General features: G+C 35.1%; 1 protein-coding gene across 1 annotated transcript in view; it reads left to right on the forward strand.

Moving 5' to 3' along the window:
- The first annotated feature begins 476 nt into the window (after positions 1 to 476).
- Positions 477 to 18,158, forward strand: part of aos (protein argos) — a 28,094-nt gene continuing 10,412 nt past the window's right edge. Inside the window, exon 1 of the mRNA XM_015509839.2 lies at positions 477 to 1,269. Coding sequence (XP_015365325.2) covers positions 970 to 1,269 — 300 coding nt within the window. The 5' untranslated portion in view covers positions 477 to 969. The remainder of the gene's footprint in view (positions 1,270 to 18,158) is intronic.

An 18,158-nucleotide genomic window follows, 5' to 3' on the forward strand; every position in this document is an offset into this window, starting at 1 on the left:
CGAGGACCAGGTGCGCGCCGTCAACCGACCCGCGCCGTCAACCGACCCGCGCCGTTCATCCGCCCATCCTTCGTAGTCGACGTCGTCGTCGTCGGCCGCCGCCACCGCCTCATTCACCCGTCGCTCGTACCGTCTTTCCCCCGCCCGCACAGGACCCGCAAAGCGCACCGCCCCACCGCCACCACCGCTGCCGCACCACGCGATCGTCCGTCCGGCGGCGGCCCGTTCATTCATAAAAACATCCCTACTACTATACTCCATCCGGATCGGCGGCAGTGCGTGCGTGTCGAAGGCCTCTCCACTCCATACATACATACCCGCACACACGTATACACGCGTACACACACTCACACACACACACACACACACACACACATATATACACGCGGGTTCTAGCGCGCGCGCGCGCCGCTACACGCGCTCGCGAGCGCTTGGGTTTCTTGAATGGGGAAAACGCGCGCGGCAACTGCAGCAGCAGCAGTAGACGACGACGACACACACACAGACACACCGACCGCGATCGTCAACGGTCACACACGCGCTTTGTTGTCACACCACACACACGAGTCAACTGCTCGGCGTCGTCGATCTTTTCTACGCACACGTACTCATAACATAATATTTTTCATAGTTTATTATACACATTATCGTTTTTTAGATATTTTTTGCGACGTCGTGTGCGTTAACGCGAATTCAACAACATTTGAATTACATATTTTAATAAATCTGTAATTTTTTTCGCGCATTTTACCGACACGGCTCGATCGGATTAAAATATTCTTAACATCTGTCATCGCGTTCGAAATAATATGCAAACGATTTGAGTGAAAAAAAAAACTGTGATAATAATATTATATTATAATATACAGTACACGAACACGCGCGCACGACAAGTGTTCTTCGCCGACGGACGTTTCCCGGTCGTTTGAGTTCGCGTGAAAATCTTTTTTTGGGGGCCGGTGATGCGTGATGGTCGGACCGCGTGCGGTAACCGTGATGTTTTACGTGACGGCTGCGTTGACGTTGGCTGCGGCTGCAGTGGCGTCGGCGGCGGCGACGGCAGAGGCGTCGGAGTTCGTGGAGTTGACGACTAACAACGTCAACAACAACAACAACGACATCGACCACAACAACAATAACGGCCACGACGACCGGCGGCCGACGACCGTGCAACCAGCTTTGGTTGACCAACAACAGCCTCAGCAACAACCACAGCCCAGGAGGTTCAGACACGAAGCGTCCGCAGTCAGAGTCCTCTACCAGACAGGGGTAAATATTTTTGAATTTTTTTTCACACTTTTTACCTGCCATATTTTAAACGAAAACCCTTTCAAATTACATACTCGTATTGGTAATATTTATATATCATATTATTATTATCATTAAAATCGGTACAATCATAATATTATATTATAAGTCGTCTCGTTAATATTTTAAGCACCACTGGTGTGGCTGCAGTAGCGCGCTATAATATAGCGATCGTGCAGTGTGTGTGTGTGTTCGTGCTAAGACCCGCGGGCCGCAGTCGCGGTCAACTAGGCGCCTTTATAACTTTGTCGCGGACAGGCGCCACCATAATATGTATATATGTATATAATATATATGCGCACAAACAGCCAGAGCTGCAGAGATTGTATAGACCGATACGTATACTACATCATGTGTGTATGTTTTTTTCTTTCTATTATTATTATTATTATTATTATTATTATTGTGCGTATCTACAAATGTATATATATATATATATCTACACACACACAACATATACACGATGTAAACCAGATTGGTGGTAGGCATTTTGAATAGGAAGCTGGTTTGACCGGATCGCGCGCGCGCGGGTGTGTGTGTGTGCGTATGTGTAGAGTGTCTTAGCGTACCTATACTTGTATATAAGATAATATATAACGTATGTAACATTAATATAATATAATATTAATATTATCACCATCATCGTGATCTCGTCGAGGATTCCCCCGGGACCTCTTCGCATAACGAATGCGAATTTCGTCGGAATATTATTTTATATTTCCCGGCGGCAACGTGCGCGAGCGACCGAAAGCGATCGGCCGCTCGGCGGTGGCTACATTAACGCGCGAGTATCGCGCGTGTTCGTTATTATTTTCATATCATAAATTTGCGTCTTATATACATCACCTCAAATCGCGGTTGGTTCCGGCTACGACCTATGCAATAAAATATTATTATTAACGTGTGATAGGTTGTAAGAAACAATAAAAATAATAATAAATATAAAAAACAATATGTTTTTCGCCACCCCCTTCTAAGTAAATTATTGAGGTTTTAATGTCCTTGTAATAAATTAATGAAGTATAATAAAACATGGTAATACGTTGATATTTTAATTAGAACACTGCATACTTAACACGTATTAAAAGCCTAATACAACAGTACTTATAATCAATTTATTACCTACAGTAAAACGAGATATTTTAGAACAATCTAATGTTTTTTGGGAATGAATTAAATTCATACAAATTATATAAATATGATTAAGTATTAATTTTATATATTCTACATATTTGAGTATAGCAGTTGTTTCATAAATATTGCAGATAAATTCATATTTTATTACCACCACCCGGTGGTTATTATATAATGCACACATCATATATATAATATATTTGTATGTGCTGACTGTCGAAGAACTCTTGCGCGCTTATACACATATCCAATGCATATTAAATATAAATGACGTGTGCAGGAGACGCTATATATACGACATATGCGTATATGAATTAAGCGGCCGTTGGCCTATACGTATAATAATATAATACCTTTTTAGAATTTACCTCCCGACGATCCGTCGACGATGGGTGGTAGGGTATTGCTCTCGAACGTCTGACCCGTTACTATATTGTAAAATTATAACACATCGTATATGTGCATTAAATTTGTATTTGTATTACTGTCATGAATAGGTTAGAAGTATAATATAGAACGTATAAAGGTATATCGATCATTTTAATGTTTCAAAAATTAGTTCACTAACTGCTAAGCATACCCTATTAATATCATATTACTAATATTTTTATGGATCGATTACGACGAGGGCGTCAAGAATATTATCAAATTTTACCTACTCTGCGAACCATAGTTCTATTTGCAGGGCGAATAAACTATGTTTTATTCCACACGAATGTTGAGTAAATGGTCAATCACTCGCTAATCCGTCACACATACACACACGTATATATGCATATGTATTATATATACACATATACTTTGTTTCAAAGTTGTCAACAAACATCGGTCAAGATGAGGAAGCGTTGTGTATAATATAATATGACTAAATTATTGATGTTTAGGATAACACTATATGCGATGATGATGGGTATTATATGTGCATGGATGAGCACTGCGTTCATTGATATGTTGTTAAGCAACTTTCGATATATACGATTTAGGTTATGAATTAAATGGCAGTATACTGCAGCTGTACAGATACTCTACAGTACCACATAGTTTCAAACTGCTACAGTGATCAATTATGAAAATCGCCTTTAAAACAATGTACGCGTCATTCATAAGCAGCGGTGTAGGTAATGTATTATTTGACCGTTGCACTATACGCATCGTCGTCGTCGTCGCCCCGTCGTTATATTATTTGATCGTGACTCGTGATCACGGCCTCGTCATTAGACGTTAATGAATGATAGTGGCGAAGTGAGATGGAATTTTTTAATATTTTTTTAATTCGTAAACGTAATTGAATTACCGTTAATAATAAGGCGCCGGGCGTCTCATATATTATCGTCCCTTATGTTGGCAATCTCGTCATCGTACAATATTACAAATGACAAGATAACTAGTATAATAATATGGTCTGTAACGCTGTTTACATTCTAAAACCAGCATCAATCATTGTTTAGATAATATGCGATTTGTAAAAAAATAATTATTTTATTATTACCCGCAAAGTAATTTTTTCAAACCTTTTCGGAAATTATTCGTGTGTTATTTATTTACCGCACAAGATTTTATTATAACTAAATTATTAAATATTTAAGCTTATACAGCATAAGTTACTTAGATATAGTTAGATACATAAATTTTGAGTTATTCAAAATGCATTCGCGTTTTCATAAAATAATATAACTATATAATATGTTTATCATACTGTTTATAGACGACAACCCTATTATACTGTTTTTCAGTGGTCGTTCGGTCTGCTGTCATTTATATATAAATCCATCAGAAATTCAGAACTATAAAGACTGCGTTTACGGGTATTTAATTTCTCATTTTAAATTATAATAAAAACATAAAATTTTTAAAATATTTTAACAGAACTCCGAAAGACGTTTTAATGTATTAAAATTAATGTAAATGTGATTTCTCGTCCATATAAATAGTTTCCCGATTGGGTAATACTGATTTTTTATTAAAATAATCATCTCGAGAAATATAACAACAATCTTTATATCATAATAAATAATAACTGTACTGTGTATTGTATATAGCGTTCAGCACAGTATGAATAAAATCGTTACATTTTTTTATAAACACAGTAAAAATAAAACTACATCGCATTCTTCGATCTATCATCTTACCTGTGCAATATATTATGAGTAACTGAGAAAAACTTGTAAAGACTTTATACTTTAGTATTACTAAAACAACATACCTTAACTATTAAATTATACATTATGATTGATATTTATTTTTTAAACATGCACTTCGAGTTCTTGTATAAACTCATTTACCATGTTTATTTTGTCTATCGTATTTTCTTAGACACATGTTGTGTACACATTATTATGTTTAGAAAACACTATATGATTAAGTTATATAGACGTTAATGATTAGAGAGAACTTAAGGACCATTAAAATACTCTAATCTGATACAATTATTATCAAATGAGAATTTCAAAAGAGTGAAATTATGTTATATGTATTAATACGAATAGTGTATTCCCAAATGTTTTTTGTGTTCTGTCTGTTGATTACTTTTAAACGACGATATTAGAAAAAAATAAACATTTATATAATTAATATAATTTTCATTTCAGACGATTTAAAAATAATAAGTAGTCATAAGAATAATAATATATATTATATGCATACCTATATACGAATAATATTTGTTTAACGCATTTTAAATTGGATACAGATACCATAATTTTAATGTTAATGCACGCATACCAGTTTTACGTATCCAACTTACCCGACATCGTCATACCCATATGGTTTGAGATATATTATTAAGTACATCTTACATATATATAATATATATACATCCGCAGTTATAAATTTCTATCTGAATCGCAAACGGAATTCGAACATAGACTTTCACATCTACATATAAAATATATAAATACACCGTTGCGGGTACCTATATATTATATTATTCTACGAGTATAAAATATAAAAAGGCATTAGCGTGGAATTTCCTTGAAAAACTTTGCAAATATGTACCTACTTATATAACACGCGCATAAAACGTATGTATAGTGTAACATGGTGCTGTACGTGGGCCGATCAAATCAATATTGTACATCCAAAAACCGTTAAACTCGTTGCCGGTCACAATATAATCATTATAATCTATAATACGTATACCAAATAAAACAGTAATATTATTATAACGATACAACATATTCAACACACATACACACACACACACACACACACATACACCTACACACATTAACACGCATGATTTCAATAGATTTTAATTCTCACCCAACATGCAAACGCTTTAAAATTTCCATCTTAGTGTGAAACTTTTTCGTCAGTCGAGTCAACGGCGGGTTGTTGTGCAACACGCTGCACATATTATGATAATAATGATTATTGTACTACCGTCGTACCACCTGTGAGTGTGCGGCGTTATAAATAAATTGTAATACTGTCGATGTGCGGCATTTATTATTATTTCGCCGTGTCATCGACCAGACGAAATTTTACACCTATATGGCGACAATTACAGTCGACATGTATAATAATAATATATATATATATTATTTTACATATACTATAACGGCCGAGTTTCACAATGTTTCAGTTACCTGTGTATAATAAACTATGTATATATATATATATATATCATATACCATCGTAGTGTATTATATATCTAGTGTTAACTTCCTGGTGGTGTGAATTCGACAGGTAATTTTTTTTTTTGTTCCGATTTCGTCGGCGATAGTATATACATATGTCCGCGCACTTCCTGTCCGAGTGGTAAACGAATTTTCTCTCGGGTCTCCTATAACGTGCGTAATATACGTACACGTTATAAATATATATTAATATTATATTATACTCTATTATGCATTCGGTACGCGGACACGAACCACCCGCCGAACCGGCCGACTGTCCGTCGCCGCCACCGCAACAGCTACTGTGCGCCGCAATGATTATCATTATTCCGAGGGACTACAAGACGATGGGGATGCGGGGCGGGCGCCGTATCATCGCGTTTGTCCTATAATAATGCGGTGCGTGTATAGAGCTACTGGTTTTCGTCCGAGGGGGTGTAAAAAACCGAAAAAAAAAAAGAATAAAAGCATTGGAGGACGCACCACGCAGACAAAAAAAAAAGATATGAATGTATTTTTAAAAAAATAATACCTAATATAATAAATTCTTTGTAATATCATTATGTAGAGAACTCGGAAATTATATTTACCCACGAGATTGGTACCACAGTGCGTTTTTTTTCGCGTCGACTCTATACGGTCACTGTTTATTTGATATTTACCTATTATATTATTTATGTGCCTACAAAGCTGAGCTCCCGCGTAGTAATAATAATATTATATATACACACGTACAGCCCCGTCGTATTTACAACCTATACTGCAAGACGACGACGTACTACGAATATTATACATTGATCCGTATAAAATATACCTAGGTATTATACATGTATACTTATTAGTTAACCATTTTATCGGGAGAAAGAAAAACCCCGTTCCGGTTAATTTACCGGCCAAATCTGGTAGAACGGAAGCAGACGAAAAAATATCGTTAAATAATAATAATAATAATAATAACAATAATATATATATATATATTTATAAATAAGAAGAAAAAGAAAACGAAAAATGTAATAAGTTTTTTTTCCTCGTTGTTCATCCGATGGGCGCACATATATTTCTTCCAGCACGGCGTCGTCTTAAGGAATGCGGTTCTAGGATAGGCGTGCGCGATAAGGAACATCCGGTCCTGCGGATAGGGTCAATGGGTTTTTTGTGTATAAGGACGAGCCATGGTCGTGTTGTACACATTTATTTATTATTATATATTATATTATATATATGTACATTATATTATGTTATGTGTGTTTGTATATAATATGTACGTGTGTGCAGTTGGCGACTGCGTTTTTGATCCGCGCTTCCGGTACGGGAGGGATCCATTACACAAAAGGATAAATGTCCTTTTCGGCGGAAAGGTCAGCCGAACAAATATAATAGTACTATACTTTGCATTATATATTTATGGCGAGCATGTTGTACATTATACACACTATATATACTTACGTCCTATACATGATACCGCACCCACGCCCCTGGGGATTCTTATAGTGTCGTATGTGTATACATACATGTCCGCTACTAATACGATCGTCCTCCGTGTCTATATCCTTCTATATCTCGGAATTTTGACGTCCGAACAACCGTTTTTCCCATTTGTCATGTGTGATTATTAGAAGCAATTGCTCGCTTTTGTTGGTGACTTTCTTCATCGCTCTATTAATAAAAAAAAAAGTTTTTATGTCGTATGAATGCAAACGAGTTCCTTTTATGCATGCATGTGCCAGCTATATATTATATATTATAATACATATTATGAATGCAAAGTAATATTTATATAAATATAATTTCTAAAGCTTTTGATCGTGAACAACGCGGAGTTGAAACTTGGCTACATTATGCTAATAATATTATTCTATAGGTGCAGAACTCCGTTATTATTACGGACGATGATAATATATACATATATTGCTAATAATTGTTTTCAAACACTCATTTTCCAAGCCATGAATGTGCGTATAAGAAGATTATCGTTGTCTCGAGAATACATCACATGTATTTTAATGTGTATATAAGCTGAAATAAAACGACAATCGTTTAAAATTTCAATAATATAATGAAATACATAAATAAACGTAAAACGTTAGCATAATAATATATGCATAGGTATGCCGTATTCATATATATGTTATATATATTTAGATTATAGACGCACTTCGAAAAGAAATTATTCAATTATACGTTGTTTTTTAAAGTTTTATTTTATATTATACGGTTGGGTTGAATTTTGGTCATTACATTTAAGCTAATAAAATTTCCGAACGTTAAATCAAACAAATATGGAAAACGTTTCCATAGAAGCGTTAATGAAAACAGTATTTTATTTTTGCTATAATATTCTGTTTAGATGTTTGAGATATTTCTCCTCTCGTCAAAATCAAGTTCTCTATTTTGAACTGGTTTTGTTCATCTAGCAATTCGAAATAAATACCAACGTGTACGTCATATACGATATACCTCATAACCACAAGCTACGAAATACAATATAATCATACAAAATGTCCAACCTTACATTCCATCAGTCGTGTGTATGCGGTTAACTTTGGATTGTGTTTTTTTTTCAGACTCATCACTATAATAATTAAGGTATATAATATGATGTTGGTAGGTATAAATACTTTTTTTCATTAACATTTTTTGAATACTATGTAGTATATTATGTATACTGTACACGTATATAATATTATATACGGCCTGTATAATACAGCAGTGTGACTATAGTCGGTAACGTCCCGATGTTTTATAGTGCCCAGCCAATACGATCGATTCTGTGTAATGATTTTTAATGTTCTTCTAGAGGTAAATCAACAGGTGCGCAAATCTGGAGTAATATATAAATATATAATACATACTATATATATTATACACATAATATAGTAGCATAAAAATACATACATCATATAAATCTATTTATGTATTTCGTATACACATACAATATACGTATACAATAATAATAATAAAAAGCATATATATATATTTTTTTATTATCACTGTAAGCAGTCTAAAGAAGATGAAGAATAAACGAAGAATAATATAATAGTTAATTTCAAATACTTTTTTTTTATTTGGCCGACTACGGTCGTATATATATTACAATATATAGGTATAAAATATATACCTATACATAGAGGGAGTGATATTGATTTACGAGTAGATTTGAATAACAACGTGTCCGTGCCCCCTCACCTCAGGGGGGCAAGACTATATATATATATATAAGATGGAGGATCGTGTGATTATCTTCTCGCACAAAAGGAACACGCCAGACCATTGGAATGCAACGTGTTCGATAATACTGTTGTTTTTCCCTCCTTTTTCATTCCTTGGCACCCTAAAACAAAGCGAATTATATATACATGCGCACACAAACGCACGCACGAGCTCACTGACAAACTCAGATATTTATATAGGTACAAAATATATGTATAATATACATGATACATACATATATACACGTTTATATATATAAAATATACTCATCGAAGTCATAAACATTCACCAACGGTCCTTTGTTGCGGGTTATAATAATTATATATAGTGGTAGGCCCTTCTCCTCTTTGTGCGTCCTCAACATGTCTGTGTAACGTATAAGAATAAATAAAACCTATTATGTGTTTATTCATCACGGGTGTGTCCTTGAGCAAGGGCATTTGACGATTTTTCTTCGAACCGACAGAAATGCCATATAATTTTAAGGCGCATACATAAAGGTACGATAGTTTATAGGTATCTAATTCGGGCGACGCACTGTCTGCTGCTGATGGAACATTATTGCGTACTTCAACAGTTACGACAGTGATGCATGGGGTGGCAAAATTACCGACATTTTACACGTTGTATACTAATAAGTCATTAAATAAATAATAATTTTGATGCGCATGTACCAGGTAGGTTTTTTTTTAACCGTCGTCCGTCACTGCTTCACTGGTTAATATTATATACAACTGTATAGCTAGAAATCCCACTTGTGTATTGCGATGGGGAGGGTGTAGGTAATGTGACGAGTTTCATAAAAAAATTATTGATTACCGATTTATCATAATATTTATAGTATGATTACAATTTCAATACAATAACCAGTACTCAGCAGTATACGACAATCAATCCGTAATGTAATACTGACTAATAATAAACAATAATAAGACACATCGTGCGTGACATACATGGCTAATGAAAAAAAAATGTTCGTTCTACATAATCGTCTAATTGATTTTGATTGATACAACGACAACGTTCTCCGTAGCTGGCGCATGCAATCTTATGCGGACTTGTTGAGCAAGGACAGTTTACCCCCAACGGCCCAACCTCATCCACATCACAATGTGTAAATTAGCCTAAATAATCAGCTTTTGGTTAAACAATTTAATTTTAGTTTACGTATAGAGTATAAAAATATGTAGAAGTTTCGTAATAGCAGAGCACTGAAGTCTGAAATACTTGAATACAAGTTCCGCAGTAAAAACCATTCTGTATATTTGTATAATGTATATAGGTACTATAAATTGTGGAGCACGTATATACGTATTTAACTACAAAAAATAATTTTATTTACACACACACACACGCACACACATACAATACACATATATATAATCTTAGTATACCTACTATTTACTTGAAAATAAATGGTTTTCAAGCAATTTTTTAATAATTGTGTAATTATAGAGAAAGATGATCATGGTTTATATGAATCAACTCGTAATCCGTATATATATATATACTATGTATTATTTATTATATATAGGCATATATATTATATTATTATCGATGGCGTATATATAAATTAATTTTTTTTTTTTTGGTGGGGGGGGGGGTTACAAAATAAAATTAATATTTCAACACTCACTTTTAAATTCTAATTAGTTAAGCTCGAACCAAGGGTTGAACCCCCCCCCCCCCCCTAAATACGCCACTGTATATTATATATATATATATATATATATATATATATATATATATATATATATAGGTAGTCTGCATAAATTAATTTACACCATTTATGTGATAAGACGCAAAGTATATTATCGTGATGTGATGTGGTCAGCTGATACTCAAGGATTTATGATACGTTATCACGGAATAAATAAATAGTATATAATATACAACTTTGAACTTTGACATTAACTCTTGAGAAAGTGGCGCCAACGTAGTAAAATCGAATCACAATTTTAAATTTATATGCTATATTATGTACAATATTAATATTTATATTATTAAACAATTTATAATGACTTATTATTTACATACATAATGTATATAATATACGTATATATAGGTCAAAACGAGCACGCATAGGCAAATAATTTTATGTTTATTAACGAATATTGAACCGAAAGAAGTAAATACAAATTCTATAGACTAACGCTATAAAATGTTCGACCGTGGTTTATATAGCATATTATGTATGCAGTCGATCCGGTTCGAACGCGTATATAGATGTATGTATAATATGTATATTATGATATACACTGCACGTGGCTAAAAAAATCTTCGCAGAGGCAAGAAAAGACTATCATCGCTTCCTATATTGCTTACAAACTTACCTATTTTGGATTCTGAGCACAGAGTTAAGAAATGTACCAATATTGATTTAAAACCGTGGATTTTAACCTAACGTGGATTTTTTTAGATCACGGTCAGAGCGAGGAATGTATAAATGATTTTATAATACATTATAATCAATGTGTGTCTTTTTGTTTTTATGTCATCGCGTTTTGGAGCAGAATAAAGTATTGCGATTTGAGAGTGATGTCGAAAAGAATATTATCACTATTGGTACTTCTGGGGTATAAAGATAGGTCATTCAGACAGCAATTTTTTTTTACGTATTTAGGAAAAGTTAATAAAAAAAAATTGCTGTAAACGAGGATGTATTTTTGATCAAAATATCGATTTCGAAATAGTTCAGAAAAAAATAATTGTGTAGAGTTTTAAAATGTTCATAAAACTTTTATAAATCTAGACGTTCTGTAATAATTTAAATCTTTTTAAACGATTAAAACTGTTCATACTTTCTGAGTAATTTGTAGACACTTGAAATGTAAAATTTGTGTATGAATTATTCATTAAATATTCTACTAGAGTAAATTATTAAACAGTTGACAACTTATCAATGATAAGTATAACCACCGGTTCCTGCCTCTACTGCTAACCTAAATAGTTAAGAGCTATATTACCTATACTCTTAACATCACAAACAATTAACGTAGAAAATAAATATATAACTAAAACCAACGGAGCACTAAAATTCGGAAAATTTAAAGTTATAAAATGCTCATGATGTAATCATCACGATATATGAATATATTATGTAAGAAATAGTATAAAAAAGATTGAGTTCGTGACGTTCGTGTATTTATTATGTAGGCAGCTCATCATAACTATAATCCGGTGTGGCACTATCTTATACTAGTAGCTATGATATATTTATATGTACCTTTTAATAATATATGTCACATATATACGCGCGTATTATAATAATACAATTACGTCATAAAGAAAAGCGTATCGTGGGTAAAACAGTAGTTGACGGACGAGGTGCCGATTTTAATAGTCTAGGTCATGGATCACCATCAGTTTATATTTTCGGAGAGCCACTTTAGGAATTTGTGAAAGTTTTGATAGGGTCCATCAAAATGAAAGTCTTATAACTTATAAAATTTGTCCAAATCGGTATGACAAAATAAAAAAATAAAATATGTCTTGTTTGCTGGCGAGATAAATCTCGACCACTGGCTACAATTTTGGGGGACCACCGGTCAAGGTTTTAAACAGCACGACGCGTATTACATATATTTGAACGTGTGCAAGGGCGATGGTCGATAAAAAAAAAAAAAATTAAAGAAATGTCTTGCTGTTAGAGGGGTAAAAGGGGGCGGATAAGTATGTGTAGGCTATTATACAATGTATTATTATATTATCGTACATCGTAGGGTAGACTGCACATTAAGGTGCGTCCAATAATGAATTGCGTTCGCTCGTCCCGGCACGGCTGGTCGTGGCCGTCGTCGTCGTCGTCTTTAGCAATAGACTCGTCTTTAGGTTAGGCGCGCCGAGCGTGGCGAAACGCGTTTCCGAAGACATCACATAGACATCATATATATATATCATATATACCTAAATACACGATATAGACATCGTATTTACTTATAGACTTATAGTTACATACTTTTATGTATATAGACAATGTATAGGTACATACTTATATATTGTATACGAATATATGTGTGTGTGTGTGTTTGTATATACCTGAATATCCTATATATATATATATATATATATATATATATATATATAGATGTGTAGGCACGCCGTTTTTCTCAGTTCACGACCGGCGCCAAGCGCGGTTATCCGACGTCGTTATTATTATTATTACGCGGACGTGCCCCCGCACGGTGCGGCGTCAGTGCATGCGACGGCGAGTGAGTGCAGGCGACTGCGATATATGTTTGTAGTGGCGACGGACCTCGATTACGCGGCGGCGCGGCGACCGGGCATATGTATATAGGTACAATATATATGTATCTTTATGTGCGATCGAGTGGCGCCCAAATCGCGTCTGAAACCTGTCATTTCCTGTACACAGGGGCGTATATTCCGGTCACCGTCTCCGCGACGACGACGGCCCTTCGCATTATGTGTGCACCTTATACCTATATAATATGTGTTTGTTTATAGACAAACGTGCGAGCTAGATAATAATATTATGTATACGGCGAAAAAAACAAAATTGTACCGATTTATTATGACGTATGCGCTAGGCGCATTACAATACAAATCGGATATTTCAACATCTTTTTACATGAAAATATTTCACGGCATTCCTCTTTTTTTCGCTTTGCGTTCCGTACGCTTCCGGTCGTCCGCCGCGCCGACGTTCTCTCTCGCCGTTAGAAAACCCGTCGGAATCTCCGTCGCCTGTATAATATTATATATATGTACCTATCTGCAGTGCGTGCGGCTCGCTGTAGGATACCTACTTGTATATTATATTTATATAAGTACATGACAAGATTGAAGTCGTTATAATAATATAATACTATACGTTTCGAAATCTCGATGGCGTATCCACGGAAAGCTTCACGAACTGTACGATTCCGCGGGACACTGCAGAATTTGTCTGGTCGAGGGTTGTATGGCGCCCCGTCACCAAACGAAACGTATTCCAAAATCTTTAATACCTATATAATAGGTATCTATATCTGTATATTTGATACATATAGATACTTATGCAGGTAATTACACGCATCATAATATATTATATTACCTATATGTGGACGACGATTATGAGTGGCGCCACTATATTACAATATTATAATATAATATAATATTTAGGTCAGTATATTATATAAAATAGCAGCCGACCACGTCTGCCGCGTTTATATACATATACATAAGCATAATACGTAGGAGATACACGTCGACTTTGAAGAAAAAAAAGGACGCGTCGAAAAACTAGGTTATCATGGTATACGCATAATAGGTACAATGTATTTTTATATATAATAATAACATAATGTATGTACACTTGCCGCGATCTGTGCCGGGGCGCGATTATATATATTATAAATATAGGTACACGCGCAAGTAACCCCGACCGACAGCTGCAGCGCGCCTATATAGCCGACGAATAAGGACAATCGGCGAACACATTCAGTGACGACCGACCCTACATATATACATACATATACTTATTATTATATTTATACACATATACCTATCATATTCATACTTGTATATATATATGTGTGTATGTGTGTACAACCACTGCGCATATATTATTATATATTATTATATACTAAATAATATTATATATATAGGTGGGTATACGTATATATTCGGCGAGTTCCTCTTCTTCCTGCGCGCTATTGTCGTCGTCGTCTTGTTGAATGGCGCGCGGTAGTTGTTTTTATTCCGATTGTTTACCGCGAAAAAAGCATAGAAAAATTCTCCCACGATCGTCGTCGCGCATTTTCAACCACTGGCGGGTGGCCCCACGTGTTATGGTATGGGGTGGTGCGCACTTCCTCGTATCGTTGTCATATATGCAAATAATAATAATAATAACCATAGATTTCTTTACGGTGAATACACGTGCACAATATTATATTATTCTACAGCAACAACATCGCGGCTTGCAGTCGTGATCGTTCCATCAGAATTTATTATACGATATTGTTATATTATTATATATCGGTATCGATCACGAACGTTTCGCGTGGTTATAAACGCGACTTGACCTTAAAAAAATATATTAGCCCGTCGTACCCACTGCAACGCATACATTTCACGATGATATTATAATAATATACGCTGATATCCCGATACCGATTCGTATTACTCATTACTATTACATTTATCAGCGCGAGAGCAAACGTGAACATTAAACCGGTGCACGCTATATGTGTGTGAGTATATGCGAGTATATTATTATATATGAGTTGTCAATCACGGCGGCAGGCTACAGGTGATTGATGGGTCGCCGCGTCGTCGTCATCTCGTCGCTAGCGCGCGCGCGGCCAGAGGAAACAGGTGAGGTGGTGTGTCCGACCGTGACGTCGCGTTTCCGGTTATAATTTTTTTGGCGCGCATCGAGCGCTGCACACACGCGCGCGCGCTCACGGAATACAACAATAATAATAATAATGTGTACCGCGGCTGCTGTGTGTATATAATGGACGGAACGTACTCGGTCGAGTCGTGCAAGCCGGGAGAGCAGAGGAAAACCAGTTCCGAGCGCGCGCACGGAAACCCTTCGCCGCCCCGCGCGAAGACGGAACCGGTCGCACGGCATTGATCCCGGGTGGCGGCGGCGGCAGCGCGCGATTGTCCGACCGTTCGTTCCGTGAATGGAATGTCACGTGCGATCCGCTGTGCGCGCGCGCGCTCCTTACAGCGTTTCCGACGTCGCGGACCCGTGCGGTGACGATCTCTCTCGTTCGTCCGAGAAGGCAGCGGTTTCCCCTACCGAAACGCGTCCTCCCTCTGGCAGCAATCCACCCTAGCCCGCCCGCGCAGAGTCCGTTCAAAACAGAATAAAAATAATAATAATAAAAAAAGAACGAAATATATTAAAACCATGTACCCGCTCCGCCCCGTCCCGCCAGACTGTTGGAAACCGCTCCGCTCCCCTAACCCATTCACTGCAACCCCCCTCCCCACCCTCACACAAATCGCCTGGACCATTCACTGACGCTCACAGACCGATCTTTTTACGCCGCGCCGTCGTCGCATCAATGAAAATCGACTGCGACCGGCGGTGGCGACGGCGACGATTCAATAAAAAAAAAAACACGTTAGCGCGTGCTCGTTTTTTCATTCTTCCTGTCGCGCGGCCGTCGTTACAGTACATTGTTGCGTATCGCATATATTCTATATAAAATATGTATTGAATCATATTAATTTATATATATATATATATATATATATATATATACGAGTGTACATACCTATTTTGGTTTTTTTTACCTCATCATCTTTGACATTTTTCAACGTTTCTCTGAGTTTTCTATCGTAACCACCATCTGGTCAATTATAATATATATAAGCCACTGACATTGCGTGTGTATATTATGTGTGTGTGTGTATGAAGTTATTTTTATTATTACTATTATTTTTTTGATCGTTTTTTTCTCGAATTGTAGATAGACGGTTTCAAATACGATAATGATGGTTTTTTTTACATCTCAAATATACTATTACTTACATATTATTATAGCCTTCTGCGGGATGTTCCGTGCTAATGTTGTTTTGTTCTCTTTGTTTTGACGTCCGAGATAGAGTATAATAATATAACTGTTTATAAAACATAAAAGTTTTCAGTTGTAGGAACATAATATTTTGTAGTACCTAAGAACAGTTTTTGATAATATTACCTTTTATGAAATTGCTGTGGAGTCTTTATAGACAATTCATCTCAGTCTACAACTATGTAGCATACTAGATTATTAGTATATAATATAATACCATATATCCGAATTTTAATTCAATATTAAAATAATTCTGAAAATACCTTCTATAATGATTTAAAATCAAAATATTACAAAATTATGTTAATCGATAGGTTCAAGTATAGGTAATTTAAATTTATAACACGAGTATATTAACACAATTATTATTGTATTCATTCATAAACAAAACAGATATAATTGTTATATTATTTTTAACTGATATAGCCTAATGAAAACGAAAAAAGGCACAATAATACATTCGATATCGCTATTAATAATTTAAGAACATTATATAAGTACGGACCAATAAAATCGAAATTTACATCGTATCTTATAAAAATATAAAATAAAATATTACGCATAAAAATTTAAATCCTAAGCATATAACTATATATTGTGATATAATAGTTAGTATGTATTATTATAACATCATCAATTATACATTTTATATTATGAATGAAACCGGGAAAACATAATACATAGCATACGGTCGTTTTACCTAACTAAAATGTCCCGACTCCATAATAGTATATTATGTACTAAGAGTTACACAACAGTATAAACGTATATTATTATGTCCAGTGGATTTCCTGTAGCAGCAGATGTTATAGACTCGGAAAGACGTTTGATGCGTATTCACAAATTCTATAATGTATTATTATAAATTACAATGTTCAGTGTCAGTGTCGTAGTTATGATGTGAGGGGCGGTGGGAGTCCGAAGGGGTACGCTTAGTCACACACTCTCCCAGAAACTTTATTCACAATGAATAATGATGGACTTGTAAAACTATTTTATGCATATGTAAACTCTATAGTCTCTAGAAATAATACATTTACTCTAAAATAATATATAATATATTTAACAAAGGACGCGTAAAAATGCCCTAGGTAACTTTTTGGAATTGTTACCTTTTCGTTTCTATTTTAATTATTAATTAAACGTACTAAATCTTGTAAAAATATATAATGTTTTTTTGTTTATAACAAATCTCAAATAAAATAAATTTCAAAGCCTGAACTCAAATTTTCTGAGGTTCTGTCACTGGACAGTCTCCTCTTCATGTGTGACATGTCTTCTTTAAATCATTAAATCACTCATCATTGTTACTTATTGTTTTATGTGTAAACAGATTGTAATATATTTTTAA

This window comes from Diuraphis noxia, unplaced genomic scaffold (genome assembly GCF_037042655.1).
Source record: "Diuraphis noxia isolate RWA-SAM2 unplaced genomic scaffold, SU_Dnox_SAM2 contig0004, whole genome shotgun sequence".
Taxonomy (NCBI): Eukaryota; Metazoa; Arthropoda; class Insecta; order Hemiptera; family Aphididae; genus Diuraphis; species Diuraphis noxia.